A 15,992-nucleotide genomic window follows, 5' to 3' on the forward strand; every position below is an offset into this window, starting at 1 on the left:
ACGTGACGTAAGTTAAAATAAGTCAGCATTGACTTTTGGTTTCACAAAGTTCACGAACAGCGGTCTCCTGGGTGAAAGTCCTGTATTTGTTTGACCCATGGATGCATTATTAGACCTGGATACCCGACCCAAAGATGGCGCCTATTCATTCCAATGAGAATTGGCCAAAAAAGTTTTCTAGCTTCCGGGTTTACTTCCAGGGTATGCGGGGTACGCTCGGCCCATAGACTTTACATTGTGATGACGTCACAGATTTTTAAATCGCTTTTCTCGACTCGAGGTAAGTTTTAAAAATATAAAACCTCCATGGATCAAAAACTTATAATGATAAGTAGTTGTTGTTGTTGTTTGCAGTTCGAGGTGTCCTGTCAACAGTTTTACAGACGTCTCTTTTATAACGCTGGCCTACGGGGAAAATGCTTTTTGGGCCGCAGGGGGATTTTTCATTGCAATACCGCGAGTGACCACTGGAAACAACTGGAAGAAAGGCTGAGCGGTGGCGCAGTATCCAGTTCTTATAACACATCTATGTATTATAGATGTACAGTACTGTCCCGACCTCGTCCCTACGCAGACTTTGTCACTCTTTATACTACGTCACCTGACATTTGCGAGTAAAATGACACGCCGTCTCTGCACGAAATAAGTCAGTAGAGACTAAATGGCGTGAAATGACACACGGACAGCAAAAAAGGCGTTGTGATAACACGCGAAATGACTTAAGACATTGGCTTGTTATTCATACCTCATTTGGTGATACTTGGCCTGGCGGAGATCTGCACTGTTGTAGTTTTGGTACATGTTGAAAACTGTAGTCATGTCTCTTTAGTTAGTGTCAGATTGGAGCCATGAAGATAAACTCACTGCAGTAATCAGTCTTATCTAATGTCAACGCCATACTAATACAGTATTCATAGTATGTGCAATGACAGATGTACCTGCAACACATTTGACACATTGTTCAGTTTCCAGTAAGTGAAGTGACTGCGAAGTGACTTTCACATCTAGCTGGACTCCTTGGAAACAGCAGACACTCAGGTAGACTCCTCCCCGGGGGCGGGGCTTAAGCAACACAGAGTAGCTTACATTTCTGAGTTCTCAGACCATTTTCACAATTGAAAATGACTTCCGGATGGGAGCCGAAACGTCTTGATTCTGAAAACAGCGTCCAGATGACTACGACTGAAACCTTTTCTACGACTTTATAATACAGCCCACGATTTACAGTGTAATTGTGTTGTATGAATTAGGTACCAATAAGATACTTACTGGTTCCTACTGCTACTTTAATGTAGGTACAGAAGAAGAAAGCAAGACTATGGGGAAATAACTTATGCTCTATTATCTATTTTTGTGGCTAACTTTGTGGTACAGTAGTGGGAAACAAACTGTATCGCCCACAGTTTTGGTAGAATATTATAACTGCACATAATTACTTTATAGGTTTTGCAGAATATCAGTGTTGCTAACACCAAACCTTTGTTTTCCAGTGCTGTACCCGTAAGTAACCACCAAAATGCCCAGCTGTCACTCCCTTGTTCCCCTTGTTGCTGCTGTATCTTCCTCTGAAGCCTTGGTGGGGGTCTGTTGTCTCTATGTGCATTGTCTGGCCTGTGATTTTTATTTATGTATTTCAGTGTTTACTGTCTTGTGTCTCAAGTATTAGATGGATTGTCATGAAATTTGTACAAACATTCACGTTCCCCCATAGTCCCACTGACTTGATGATCCCCTGACCTTCCCACTCTAGCGCCACCATGAGGTTGATATTTGTGGTTTTGAGTTAAATCTCTTAACAACTGTTGGACGGATTGTGATGAGATGTGCTTCATCGTTCATGCTCCCCTCAGGATGAACTGTAATAACTCTGCTGATCCTCTGACTTTCCCTCTAGCGCCACCATCAGGTCGACATGTTAACGTGTCCGACACTTTGGTTTCTGACCAAACACCTGCAGAGCTGATGGCGCTCCCATCAGCCTCAGCTGCGCTCTGTGTTTACTGCTAATTAGCTAATGTTAGCATGCTAACACGCTGCTAAACATGAACAAGTTAGCATTGTCATTGTTAGCATTTAGCTCAAAGCCTCACAGAGCTGCTGGCATGTCTGTAGTCGTTTCTCTCTGAGCTGTAAAACACTTTGAGAAGTTGAGTTGCTTTAAAAAGGAAGGTAACCAGTTATGTAATCAAACTCCCTTGTCTGTGACTTTCTTATTTATTGTGTAAATCAGAATTACAGCTAACATCACAGCACGCTGTTCAGCAGGACGTCGTGTTAAATGGATATCGGCCCATTAGGAACACAGTGTTCTCACTGGTGAAGAGTGCAGTTTGTGGCGTCTTGTGGAAATGAAAAAGAAGCTACTTGAAATGAAAAAGGGCCGAGTGGTTTGGAGTCACAGCGACGCAGCAGGCTGAACCCAGCCGCAGCAGGTAAACTTAATCATGAGACTGATTTAGGCGTCCAGGTAACAAACACTGACTCGAGCTGTTCGCCTCAATCAGTTTGATCAGCTGCAGCTGTGACTGCATGTGACTCCTGTCACAAGCTGATGTGTTGTCACACCAGTTCCCTCTTTATTTTTCCTGACTTATTTTTTTTACACACGAGGAGAAACGTTTATTTTTTTCTTAATTGGAAATCACAGACTGAGGAAAAAAGTCCCTGCGGTTTCCTGAAATCAGTCACTTGCTCCGTGTTCACACCTGCAGTGCGTCGGACTGCAGACCTGCAGCACTCGTGGCCCTCTGTCGGAGCGGGGCCCGATGGTACTGACCGCTATAAAACAGGTCAGAAATAAATTAAGTATCATGTCGGTATAAGTATAAGATAAACTAAGTGTCAAGTACCAAGTGGGTTTACTGGTTGATGATGAAAGTACAGTCTAATACAATGTAACTCCTTATGTAATAAATAATAGTAATAAGCGGGGGTGCATGTACTGTCGAAGAGTAATTGAGGTATATAGTATCAGTAGCAATAAATAAGAAAAACTAACAAGGGAAAACTAATATTGCACGTAAGTAGAACACAGAATATTGTACAATTATTATTAATTATGGCAGAGATGTAATGCTCAATGTCCAGTTCAGTGACTTCGGGTCCTACAGACTGACTCTTAGAGGGAGGAGTTAAAGAGTCTGATGGCCACAGGCAGGAATGACTTCCTGTGGCGCTCTGTGGTGCATTGTGGGGGGATGAGTCTTCCGCTGAAGGTGCTCCTTTGTTTGACCAGCGCGTCATGGAGCGGGTGGGAGACGCTGTCCAAGATGGCGTGTAGTTTACCCAGCATCCTCCTCTCTGACACCACCGCCAGAGAGTCCAGCTCCACCCCCACAATGCCACCGGCCTTACGGATCAGTTTGTTGAGTCTGTTGGCGTCCGCTACCCTCAGCCTGCTGTCCCAGCATGCAACAGCATACAGGACAGCACCGGCCACCACAGACTCATAGAACATCTTCAGCATCGTCCGGCAGATGTTGAAGATGTTCCTCTTACATTTGGTCGTGGGATGATCTGAGTCCACTATGTGGGGAAGAATAAATCTCACGGGACATTTGGGAGGCTCAGTGAAATGGAAAACATTCTTTACAGTGGACAAAGTCTGAATGTGGATGAGCTCCCACAATCCTTCTCACTGCAGTGACTGATGTGTGTGAGACTCTGAAGTGTGTGTCTGTCCTGTAGCTCCCCCTGCTGTTCATTTAACCTCAGAGACTCTCCGACTGCAGCGCAGATCTAAACAGACTTCACAAAGTTCATCAGCTGCAGAAACAGGTTCACTTCTTAACCATCTGCCAGAGAACTAACTCGCTCTGCATTGTGGGAAGGTACGGCTGGGTGATTGACACATGAGCAAACTGCTGAAACCCACTGAAACAGCTCCTCTTCTCAAACACCACACTGATAAAGTGACAAAGTGACGTCTACACATTAAACAGCTCAGGAAGGATCTGAAGTCAAGGAGTCTCACACGGGAAGCCGGATTCATTCCTCCGGAGCGACAGTCCAGGACACTGACCTCCTGCTCCGTCTGAGAGCAGCAGAGTACAGGCATCGGTTCAAACCCCAGTTCAGACCCTCACATTTCTTCTAACTGAAACACGTCTTGTGTTGGTTCACTCCCTTGAATCTGACAGCTGCAGTGTTTTTGCCGTCCATGTTTCTCAGCACAGTGTGCGGAAGTTAAATTACATTTAAAGATATTTCTCTGTATTACATTAAAAAGCAACATTACATTTAAAGATTGTCTCCTGTATGTTATAATAATAATAATAATAAAATAAAACTTTATTTATAGAGCACTTATCAAAACTAAGTACAAAGTGTTTCACAGAGAGAGAAATAAAACATCACAGTGAATGAAAAAATACATAAAAGCAATAAAATAAGCAGCCAGTTCAGGTAAAATCAGGATCTGCTTTCAGATAAAAATGTGTTTTGAGACGAGACTTAAACGAAGACTCTGACTCAGACAGCCTGATGTCTTCGGGCAGGTTGTTCCAGAGCCTCGGGGCCCTGATGGCCAAAGCTCTGTCCCCCTTAGTTTCCATCCTGGACTCAGGAACAGACAGGAGACCCCTGCCCGAAGATCTCAGACTACGTGAAGGTTCATAAGGGATTACAAGGTCTAAGATATAGTCTGGAGCCATGAAGAGCCTTAAAAGGAATCAACAAGATCTTAAAGTCAGTCCTGAAACCAACAGGGAGCCAGTGTAAAGAGGCTGAACCAGGTGTGATGTGGTCGCAGCTCTCGGTCCTGAGTCCTGTACAGTCTGCAGGCGTTTCACAGTTTTTACATTAAGACGAGCGAACGGGCCGTTACAGTGATCGAGGCGTGAGGAGATAAAAGCACGCACAGCAGTTTCTGCTTCACTAAGATTTAAAATACATCGGATTTCTGCAATATTTCTGAGGTGATAGAAACACGACTGGACGAGCTCAGTGACACGTTCATGTTGTCCGTGTGCATCACAGCTCAGCTTGTTTTAATGAGTTTAGAAAGTTATTTTTACTTTAACTTAAATATTTTCTTCCATCTTTAGCTTCGTCCTTTAAAGCGTCAACACGCGGCTGTGACGCCCCCGATCAGTATTATCATCCGTCATCAATACTTCAGGTGCAAACACACACACACACACAAAACACAAACGCATGCGAATAGAATTTTATTTTAAAACAAACATGCTGTTTAGTAAAAGTGAACATTTGGAAAGTTCAGCATGAACCAGATGTTTCTGATCACAGAACATCTGTACAGCTGCGACTGGACACTCGGCTGATATTCTAACTTGGAATTTCAGAATAAAACTACATCAAACGGACAAATTGGTATAGCGGCCACTTGCTCGTAGCACAAACAGACCAGAATTTCTCTGCAGTGAAACAAACGTTTCTTTTCTTCCAGGCGACAGTTTCAGTTCAGAAAAATCCATCAGTCGATGTTTAGTGAACTTTATTTGGACCGTTTAAGTTCACAGTTCATGGACTCTCCGACTTCTGTGATCCCAGTATCCAGTACAAACACTATTCCCTTATGAAGACCGTGAGATGTGGCTGAAAGTCCCAGAAAAGGCTAGTAAGTGGACCTCGGGGTGAGATTCTTTTGTTCGTTCTCCAGGTCGAGAATTAAGTTTCACGCTCAGAACAAACTGTTGGCGAGCATCGTTGAATCTGTAGGAGATGATGTAACTTTGACAGTGAAATAAACGTGACGGACTCCGGTGATGACGTCAAACAGACTGCAGCGCCACCCGCAGGCTGAGTCGGCTCGTTACGGGCTGCTCAGCCGACACGCCGAAGGACCGACAGCGGGTTCTTCTTCGGGTGTTTCGGCGTCGCCGGACGCGTCACGCAGCCGTCTTGCTCTGCAGCTGTTTGGGCAGCTTCCTGCGGTCCTTCCCGGCGTTCCTCTTCCTCTTCTTGCTCAGGAACTTCTCTAGTTTGCCGCTCTTCTTCAGCTCCTGGTATTTCTCAGCCAGCTGCAGCTTCTTCTTCTCAGCTGCAAAACAACAACAAAGAGATTCAGCATCTACGAATCTGAAGGAATTCATTTTAAGGTCTCCCTTAGTTCAAAAGAGGGACTTTCCTAAATAAACGTATATAAAAGAAAAGAAAAGGACAGCAGCACACTGAGCACACGGTTTCAAAGCAACGCTTTAACTTCATTCTTCTAAACAACAAACAGAAAAGCGCTGTATTCCGACAGAGTCGTGTAAACAGAAACTCACAGCTCTTCAGGAAGAACGGCCGAGCGCCCTGATTGGCTCGTTCTCTCTGCTGCCTCTTGAACTGCAGCTCTCTCTCTCTCTGCTGCTCGCGGCTCTTCCTCGCTCGCTCCTGGTTCTCCTGCACGAAGTCACAGTTCACACATTTAAAACCACTGCGCGCGCACACACACACACACACACACACACCGCTTTTACTGTGAAACACTCGCAGGAAGCGGTGTGTTTCACTGCCGGCATCAAACCTAAGAACGTTACGATAAACTAGCCTGATAACCAAACTGAACTGCCTTCACGTTTCACACTGTGCGACACGTCAGCAGATTCTCTGTCGGGACGGTGGGTTTACTTTTTGTCTTAACCAATCAGCAGGGACCGACGTATCCGTCCCACTGATGTCATCTTCAGTGGACGCAGAAGCTGTGGGAGAGGTCGCTGGTAGCACGCAACATTTGTTGACATGTTGATTTATTTCTGTACAACAACCTGCACAGCTGCAAACATCTCATCCACATGTCTCCGTCCCCTTCAGCCACGGACGCAGCTACAGCCGCTAACAAGTATTTATTTATTGGCTAGTTTATTTAGCAGCAGCAGCACATTTTTACACCTTCTGGCAACAGAAGAGACCAACACTTGGGCTCCTCTGAGCTTCCACATGGTGGCAAACTGTACTCGACGGCTCTGCAGGTGGTGAAGAGACACAAACGTTCCTTGTAAGGTCTGCGCTGATCTGTGCGACGGTCTCACGAGAAACGTACCTCGTAGGAGATTATAGAGGTGTGTTTCGGAGGGTCGATCTAACACCGAGTGCAGCTCAGACTCACCATCCTCTTCAGAAGGAAGTGCAGCTTCTCCTTCCTCTGGTTGTTCTTCTTCGTCTTCTTCAGCTGCTTCTTGACGATCTGCAGACAAACAACGCGATTACGTTGGTTGTCAGTCCAACATCCCGACGCTCTGTATTTGAAAGTGGGCTGGCAGGTTTGAACCAGCGACCTGCAGAAATCAGCCCGATCAGAAGCTCCCTCACCTCTTTCTCTCTGTGTTTGATGTCATTAATGAATTTATACGTCTTCTCGAAAATCTCAGGTTTGTATTCTCCAGACAGGTCGTCAAACCGAGGATCTCTCATCATCTGAGTGAAACAAAACAGAAACAGAACAGTTTGGAGTATTTCAAGCAGAAGAGAAGAACACGGCGTCGAGTCCGCAGGTGTCCGTCACTCACCGGTTTCCTGACGGGGACGACCTGACGGAGGAACGGAGCCGGTCTCTTGGCTGAAATCTCCGTCGGCCTGAAAACACAAACACACACTTTAAAAGCCCACGACGAGCAAATGTTAAAAAGGGAGACCAGCAGTCTGAGCGGGTAGAGTAGTCACCTGTTCTTGTTCAGCCGTTTCTTTTTGCGGGTCTCGACGCGGCTCTTGCCGCTGCCGTACGCGACCTCGTTGTAAACTTTGGTTCCCACTTTGTTCTGCAGCTTCACGATGTCCTCAAACGACATGTTGGAAAGTTCTGGCAGGGTTACAGAACAGAGAGGGACTCAGTCACCGACGGAAACCCGCACCGAGGCCTCTGACGGGTTCTGGATCCAGCAGAGACAGCGGGTGGTTCAGAAGCTTGATTCACTCCCGTGAAGTCAGTGTTTGAACACATTGTGTCGAAGCATGTGTCAAATACAGAAAACCACGCGACTGATGACATCCAGCGCGTCGAGCGTCTCTGCAGCTTCGGGAAGATTCATTCAGCGTCGTCAAAGCTAAACTCGACAAAAACGGTCAAAACTGCAGCAACACTTAATACAAAGAACAACGTTATTGTCCTCATGAAACACGCTGCTAAGAACATTTCAGTAAGTTGGGTATAACTCATAATACATTAAGTGAAGGAAGGAACTGAATAATAAAAAGGTATAAAGTGTATTTTTGGTTAAGTGGAAGTTATCACTATACTGATGATACCTGTGTGAGATCACAGGTGTGTTGGCTGAACAGGGACACGTGTGCTGGATCACCATGTACAGACGGATCCTCCAGAGTTCAGCTGCACAACATGCGCTGCTTCTGTCTGTGAAGCCGCTCCGAGCTGCAGGTGAAACTCGCTCGCAGGGTCGCGGTTAGCTAGCCGCGCTGCGATACGTCGCTTGCAGCCACGTGATTCCGATGACGCAACGATGACGAGGCAGGAAGTGAAAGGCGGAATGGACGGAGACGGAGGAAAGCCCGCGCGCGCCGTGTCGTTTACTCATCGAGTCGTCCCCGTCAACGTGTGCGAGATCTGGGATCGCCCAGTTCATTCTTAAATTCTGCTAAAAACCTGTTTTGTACGACGGACAACCCGAGAACACGACGAGTCTCGGGTTTAGATATTTCAGTCTTTTCCTTTCGGCTGCTCCCTTTCAGGGGTCGCCACAGCGAATCATGTGCCTCCATCTAACCCTGTCCTCTGCGTCCTCTTCACTCGCACCAGTTAGCTTCCTGTCCTCTCTCACTACATCCATAAACCTCCTCTCTGGTCTTCCTCTAGACCTCCTGCCTGGCAGCTCCAGCCTCAGCATCCTTCTACCAAAATATTCACAGTCTCTCCTCTGAACACGTCCAAACCGCCTCGATCTGTCCTCTCTGACTTTATCTCCGAAACGTCTAACACGAGCTGTCCCTCTGATGTCCTCGTTCATCTAACATGAGCTGTCCCCTCGCTGATGTCCTCGATGTCCTGATCCTGTCCGTCCTCGTCCCTCCCAAAGAGGACCTCAGCATCTTAAGCTCTGCTGCCTCCAGCTCTGCCTCTTGTCTTTCCTTCAGCGCCGCTGTCTCTAAGCTGTCCAACATCGCTGGTCTCACCACCGTCTCCAACACCTTTCCTTTCATTCCTGCTGAGACTCTTTTATCACACAACACACCTGACACTTTTCTCCACCCGCTCGCACTCGCCTCTTCACATCTTCACCTCTTCACCACAGTTAGATATTTATAGGGTTTAGATATTTCAGTCAGTGTAAACGAAGAGCTGCGACAACCTGAAACACAATACGCTCCGAGTGGACGGTTTCTTATTTAACCTTAAAGGGGTTTTGGTTTTATCACTGATGTTAACGCTTGTTTGTTTGCTGATGTTAACGTTTACCGCTCGAGGTTTCCAAACATCTGACTTCCCTTCGCCCTGAATCAGCTCTGGATCTCATCCGGTTTCTTAGCCACGAGTTCGGCGTCACATCTTCAGCGTTTCTGTGCGTAAACAGCTTCAACGAGTGTTAATGTTCTGCAGACAAACTCACCGTTTTTAATGTCTTCTCTTGTCTGGATCTCACCGCTGCCGCCAGCATCCTCTGCGTCTTCATCATCCTCCTCCTCCTCATCCTCAGAGCCTTCACTGCCTCCCTCCTCTTCTTCGACCCCCTCAACGTCCTCCTCCTCCTCCTCTACTTCATCATCAGACGCTTCCTCGCCAACATCCTCCTCGTCTTCCGCTTCCTCATCACCACCATCCGACCCTTCTTCGTCATCATCACTGAGTTCTTCATCTCCTCCATGGTGCCGCTCTCCCTCCTCAGCTCCTCCTCCTCCTCCCCTCTCAGCGAGCAGAGCGAAGTTCTTCTCCACGTCAGAGTCTTCATCATCACTGCTGCTCGCCGCCATGTTTTTCTTCTTTGAGGCTGCCGGCTCCCGCCGCCGCTTCTCTTTCCCCTTCATCTTGTTTTTTTACGGTTCTGGAAGATGAAGACAGCTGCGGAAAACAAAAGGAGGAAGAAGTGATGGCGGTTTGAGACAGGAAGTCGGCTCAGCGGTTGAAAGGGCCACCGCCTCCCTGAGCAAGTCGCTCGGCGATGGTGGAATGCAACTAAGGACATTTACTCAAGTACTTTTCATTTTATGCACCTTTACACTTCCACTCCGCTCCACCTCAGAGGCAAATATTGTACTTTTTACTGCACTACATTTTCTCTGAGCTCAGGAAGACTTTTTATAGATACGTGGTTCTCGCAGGACGGCGACGCTGCAAACGTACGATGACCTTATAGACCATGATGCATTGCTGCAGATGAAACTACCCAACAGTATATAAAGCAGTTAAAATGAGCTCAACCTGAAACATCTGCAGCAGTAAAATGCAACACACACATGAATGCAGCAGGAATACGAGGGACGACTTTTACTGTCACACTTTAAGTACATTTAGCTGATTATACTTCATACTTTTACTGCAGTGAGGTTTTGAATACTTGTAGTGGAGTATTTTCAGTGTGGTTTTAGTACTTTTACTGCAGTAAAGGATCTGAGTACTTCTACATCGCTGCTTATTTGGATGACAATACAAACCCCAGAGTCTGGGCAGGTGAGCTTCTTAGCATACTTTCAGGGGGATTCATCAGAATCAGAAATACTTTATTGATCCCCGAGGGGAACCTCTTTCGTTACAGCTGCTCGCTGTCACGTCAGTGCACACAGGAAGAGAAGCACTAAGCAAATCAGAATATAATACGCTGTAATACAGGTCAGATAAATTAAGTATAAGCTTATGTATAAGTAAGTTAAGTTAGGTGGATAGGCAGGTACATTTCAACATCCTGATACATACTGATGTAGGCGCATAAAACTGCTGCAATAAAGCTTCCCGCCACTGGTGGCAGCAGCGAGCACAACGCAGCGGTCCGTCAGAGAGGAAGATTACGCGCCATCTTGGATTCTACATTATTGAATTTGATAAAATTCACCTGCGCTCCATCGGTGTAAATCTAGTTATTTTTGCTTTACAAGCGCCTGACATCGACGTGAATTCTCCTGAACTGTAGCAGAGAAGTTCACCTGTCCTCCGTATGGTTCGTATTTCTGGCCTACGTCCGAAAAGTAACTTAATGAGCACAGGCAGTCTGAAATGACTAAACTCGGAAGGCCACCTACACGACATCAGGACTAACGTTACCCTAGCTAGCTAGCCGGCTAACTAGCTAATGGTCTTTGTTGGGTTATCTCCAAACTCCTGAATTAAGTGCAAGCACATAAGGTGTCTTCTACTGCTGGTAAATCTTCTCGGATATTTTACTTGCCACTGTTGGAGACAAGCTAATCACAATAACTGCGTGTCTCTCGTACAGCAAGGAATTGTAAACTGAACTCCATACAAAATATCTAGCATTTTGTGAATTCCTGGCTTATTAACATACGTAGAAACAGGGAAGCGTTTGACTATAGATATCTAAAATTATCGATAAGAGCTACACTTGGATTCGGGCTATACTAATGACGCAGATTCTTCAACGAAAATGTAAATGTCCATGTTTATTTGTTAACTTGTTTCATAGTCTTACTAACTTCGTTACGTTAACCCGTAGCGAGCCGTGCCAACTGGTGTAAAAAGTTAACCTTTTTTTGGCAATAGTCCTTTTTCAGTGAATCATTTATATGCCGAAGTAACAACTATATCATAAGGAGAAGTAGATGCTCCCATTGCGAGTTTTAATAACAGTATGCCTTCACTGGAAAGCAAAGAAGTTTAAAACCGGCAGATTTTCTATTCAGTTTGGCGTGACGTTCTCAGTAGCGAGAGTCCAGAAAGCGTATAGGAAACACGGTAATCAAGAGCTCGCTAACATGTCGTCCACAAAGCGGGGACACGATGCGTCATTACCGGTCCGGTCTCTAACGGCTGAGATAAAATAAAGGTTTATATACCTGACTGTCAAGTAGTTGTTAAAGTCCTGTTTTGCTGAGCTCCATTATCCACGTGTGTGCATGTCGGCAGCAAGTCTCACTCCAGTAAGATAAACAAAGCAGTTCCGGTTTCAAAATAAACGTTTCACGGACACGATTAAGGAGCAAATATACTATCATTTTATCCGGACATATTTTCACACCGGTGCCTGCTGTGGTTTATTTTTGTCCTGCGTCCAGTTAAGCAACATTTCTTCCCCAGTGGATATTTTTCTACGCTGTTATTTTGTAGACAAACATACCAACTTCCTGTTTTAGCGGCACTGCAACGCGTTAGCTTGACACCAGGGTGCTACTGCTTCCTCTCACGGGCGGACTGTCATGCGCAGTGCTGCCCTCTGCTGGCCACACACACACACACACACACACACACACACACACACACACACACACACACACACACACACACACACACACACACACACACACACACTCTATCACCGTATTAATTAACAATTTGTTTTAAAATCAAACTGTATTCCACATTTTTTTTCTACAATCATCCTCCAATAATTTCTATTTTTCTTTATAAAATGTGAGAAAATGTTTTTATTCATTTTAAAGAAGTCCTTTCTGACATTGCACGACTTTGTTTGTGCAGCGTGACTGTGTTTATGTTCAGTTCCTGAATTGACAAATGTACTATGAGTTCACAGTTTAATTGAATATATATATATATATATATATATATATATATATATATATATATATATATATATTTATATATATTAGTAGTGCAGGTTAAAAACTTAAATGTACATACATAAAATGCATATATACATATATGAAATAAATAAATATATTTATTTGGTTTGTTTCAACTCCAGGGTGTTGATTCAATAAATTCATATTCAGTTATCCACATGACAAAAACTCTCTTAAGATGTTCTGCAGACGTTATTATTACTAATGTTTGACTGTTCAGTCACGTCTTTGTATTGTATTTATCCAAGAAGGCTCACAAGCCACTTCCTGCTCCTGGTGCAGATGCTGCCAGGAGGAATAAAGTCAGTAAACCTGATAAAAGAGAGTTTGGGACTCTGTTGATCCCACATCAGATGCATCTTGTCAGCTTTGTGTTGTTAATAACAGCTCCGCTTATCAGCAGGCTGCTTAGTTTTCCTTCCACCGTTCCGTCGGTTCAGGTGTTTTAAATTAGCAGCAATGCAACTAATTAATGTGGTCACCTGTGAGTGTGGAGTATATGGGATTTGTCCTTAATGAGCTGAAATGTGTGTGTGTGTGGTCCTTAACTCTTATTGTGTGTTCGTTGTGACAGAAGCTTCACACAAACATGAATATGAGATTCTGTTTAAGTTTGAAACTAAACGCATTCAATAGTGAGGCAATATCAGTTTGTTGTTAAAGTGTTGGAATATTTTAGGCCGTTGCAGATCATTGAGCAGGACTTTTATTTCAGTATTGATTTTTTTGCATTAATGTGCTGATGTTTTTTGGGTTTGTCAGGTGTTTAATTCGCCGGATCGACATTCACGTCTGTTCATTTCATCCGTTAACTGTTTCTCAGTAGATTTCCCAGATCTGCCCTCACTCTGTGTGTGGTAGACACATTTCTAATAAAGAAAATCAAAGTTTTTACTGGAAGCAACTGTGGGGCTGTGACAACAGTATTGGACAACAAAGTCAATGACACTGATTACAAATCAGAAAATGATGAGATTCCACAAACAAAGAGTTAGACTGTAGGTTTTGTAAAACTTCGCACAGTAAGAAGGAAACTGAACTGTAGCCTGTCAGATGAGTTACACTGTGCTTCATGTGAGGAAGAAGCAAAGCATCATCATCGATTGCATAATCAATATCAGGTCACCGCAGGAAGTACAGCACAAGAGTGAAATACAGAACAGTTAATTAACATGGGCAACGCGTTAGCCGCAGGCAGTGGCTAGCTTGGTTAGCTTTATGCTGATCATATAAACTCATTTCTACTAAATCACAAACTTAACAGCCACAAAACAATAATGCAGATAGTTTTGAGGTACTTGTACTTGACTTGAATACATTTGATGCCACTTTATACATCAAATTATTGTACTTTTTATTCCACTGTGTATTTGACAGATATAGTTATTTTACAGATAGAGATTTTTACATTTGTTCAGGTTATTAAATATGACGGTTTGTTTGTAGATTAAACCACCCAAAAGATATTTAACATTAGCTCCACTTTGACCATCCACAACAGTGAAATGCTGCTTACACATTCATGCAGCCTCTCAGTAATAAAATCCAATATATAGTGTATAACTCTCACATTTCTCTGCATTATGAAAAATTACTTCTGATACTTTAAGAACATGTTGCTAAGAACACTTTCATACTTTTACTTAAGTAACATTTTCAATGCAGGACGTTTACTTGTAATGGAGTTTATATATATATATATATATAGATAGATAGATAGATAGATAGAGTATATGATATATATATATATATATCATATAGATATATATATATCATATATATCTATATCTATCTATCTATATATCATATATATCTATATATATATAGATATATCTATATATATCATATAGATATATCTATATATAGATATAGCTATATATATATATAGATATATATAGATATATATATATATACATAGATATATATAGATATATATATATCATATATATATATATATATATATATAGATATATATATATATCATATATATATATATCTATATATATATATTGGTCACAGATCGGACAGACTGGATGATATAATGATAATAATACAGATCAAAATGGCTGGTTTAATGTCTGTCAGGATCTGGATGAACAGGTAGAAACAATACTGAATTTGTAGAGTATTGTTTCTCACACACACACACACACACACAAACCGGAGAAAGGAGGAGGAGTTTATTCCCGTTGCCAGGAGATCGAGCTCCTTCAAGTTGGACATATTAAAACCGGAATTTGGATAAATCGCCTTTTAAAATAAACAGTTTTTAACTTATAAGTTTAAGTTTCAAACTAGTGATATCACACTTCAAAGTAAATACACGATTCAAAAATTCACTAAAGTGAAAGCACAAAAGTAACATCAGCAAAATGTACCAAAAGTAAAAGTACTTGTTTGACAGTGTAGTTTCATTATTATTGATGCATTAACATCTAAACATCCCTTTAATGTTGTAGCTTCTAATTTTAAATGCTTTAAATACTTGTGGGTACTTAAATCTACAACACAGCACCGTTTTATATACTGATCACATGTTTTGTTCCAGTGGAGTACACTGTGTTGTCGTTCTCTTCATCAACAGGTTTCTGAAGTCTGCAGTTTGATTTAGCTTTTTATTTTCTATCTCTGCTGTTTAACTGATCAGGTTTTACCTGCGTTTATTTATTAGTTTGAATCTATTTATAATATATTTGTTTTTCTATTTATTTTATGTTATCATCATATATGTATATATCATCATCATTATTATTATTATAAAATGTATTTTTATTGATCTGTTTGAATCGCTGAGCAAATAAAGAGATGTAGGCAGTGAGTCTGGAACCAGGCTACTGTAGTCCCATCACGACACGCTTTTATTTTGAAAGATCGTACCGGAAGTGGTGTGGCTCTCCAGCGGGGCTCCGGCAGGTGACCGGTCTGATTCGGTGTTTGTGATCCGAGCGCACTCGGAGGCAGACGGGTCTGGACGCTGAGCGGGATTAGCGCTCAGCGTGAGAGCTGCTCCAGCTCCGCCCGCCGCGCTTTGTCTTCTGCGCCCATCAGCAAAACACCGGTTTCAGGTCTGAACGGTGCTTCCTGCCGCCTCATGCCGAGCTCCTCTTCTCTCCAGAGGGATCGGACAGCAGGCAGATAGAAAGGCCCGCTGGTTCACTGCAACAGGTCGCGAGGGAGCTGAAATCTAAACAATAATAATAATACTAATAAATCTTTTGTGGATAAAGCGCACAGAGGCAGACGGACCGCAGAGGAGGAGGATGGTGTGATGGTTTGAGCTGCAGTCTGGATGCGACAGAGCGGACAGCTGCCAACATGATGCCGGTGAGTGTGAAAACACTTCACGA

The 15,992-nt window shown here is 43.4% G+C and overlaps 4 protein-coding genes across 12 annotated transcripts in view; 2 read left to right on the forward strand and 2 right to left on the reverse strand.

The window, feature by feature from the left end:
• Positions 1 to 15,992, forward strand: part of LOC122873028 (NACHT, LRR and PYD domains-containing protein 12-like) — a 1,034,258-nt gene that overhangs the window by 654,669 nt on the left and 363,597 nt on the right. The gene's annotated exons all lie outside the window — the stretch shown is intronic.
• Positions 1 to 15,992, reverse strand: part of LOC122873033 (NACHT, LRR and PYD domains-containing protein 3-like) — a 573,599-nt gene that overhangs the window by 361,639 nt on the left and 195,968 nt on the right. The gene's annotated exons all lie outside the window — the stretch shown is intronic.
• Positions 5,154 to 12,104, reverse strand: rrp36 (ribosomal RNA processing 36). Its single transcript, XM_044189403.1, has 8 exons — positions 11,902 to 12,104; positions 9,507 to 9,955; positions 7,609 to 7,744; positions 7,455 to 7,521; positions 7,258 to 7,362; positions 7,055 to 7,132; positions 6,231 to 6,348; positions 5,154 to 6,001 (listed from the first exon to the last, which is right to left on the reverse strand). The coding sequence occupies exons 2-8, from the start codon at positions 9,919 to 9,921 to the stop codon at positions 5,850 to 5,852; spliced, it is 1,071 nt and encodes a 356-aa protein (XP_044045338.1). The 5' UTR covers positions 9,922 to 9,955; positions 11,902 to 12,104; the 3' UTR covers positions 5,154 to 5,849.
• The window catches only part of LOC122873035 (apoptosis-stimulating of p53 protein 2-like), a 36,149-nt gene continuing 30,596 nt past the window's right edge, over positions 10,440 to 15,992 (forward strand). Inside the window, exons 1-2 of one of the 3 annotated variants that reach the window (XM_044189310.1) lie at positions 10,440 to 11,048; positions 15,873 to 15,969. In XM_044189310.1, coding sequence (XP_044045245.1) covers positions 15,961 to 15,969 — 9 coding nt within the window. In that variant the 5' untranslated portion in view covers positions 10,440 to 11,048; positions 15,873 to 15,960. Of the gene's footprint in view, positions 11,049 to 15,515; positions 15,970 to 15,992 lie in introns of all 3 variants that reach the window. The other 2 variants (XM_044189309.1, XM_044189311.1) reach the window with 2 other exon arrangements.

The sequence above is a fragment of the Siniperca chuatsi genome, linkage group LG3 (assembly GCF_020085105.1).
Source record: "Siniperca chuatsi isolate FFG_IHB_CAS linkage group LG3, ASM2008510v1, whole genome shotgun sequence".
Lineage (NCBI taxonomy): Eukaryota > Metazoa > Chordata > Actinopteri > Centrarchiformes > Sinipercidae > Siniperca > Siniperca chuatsi.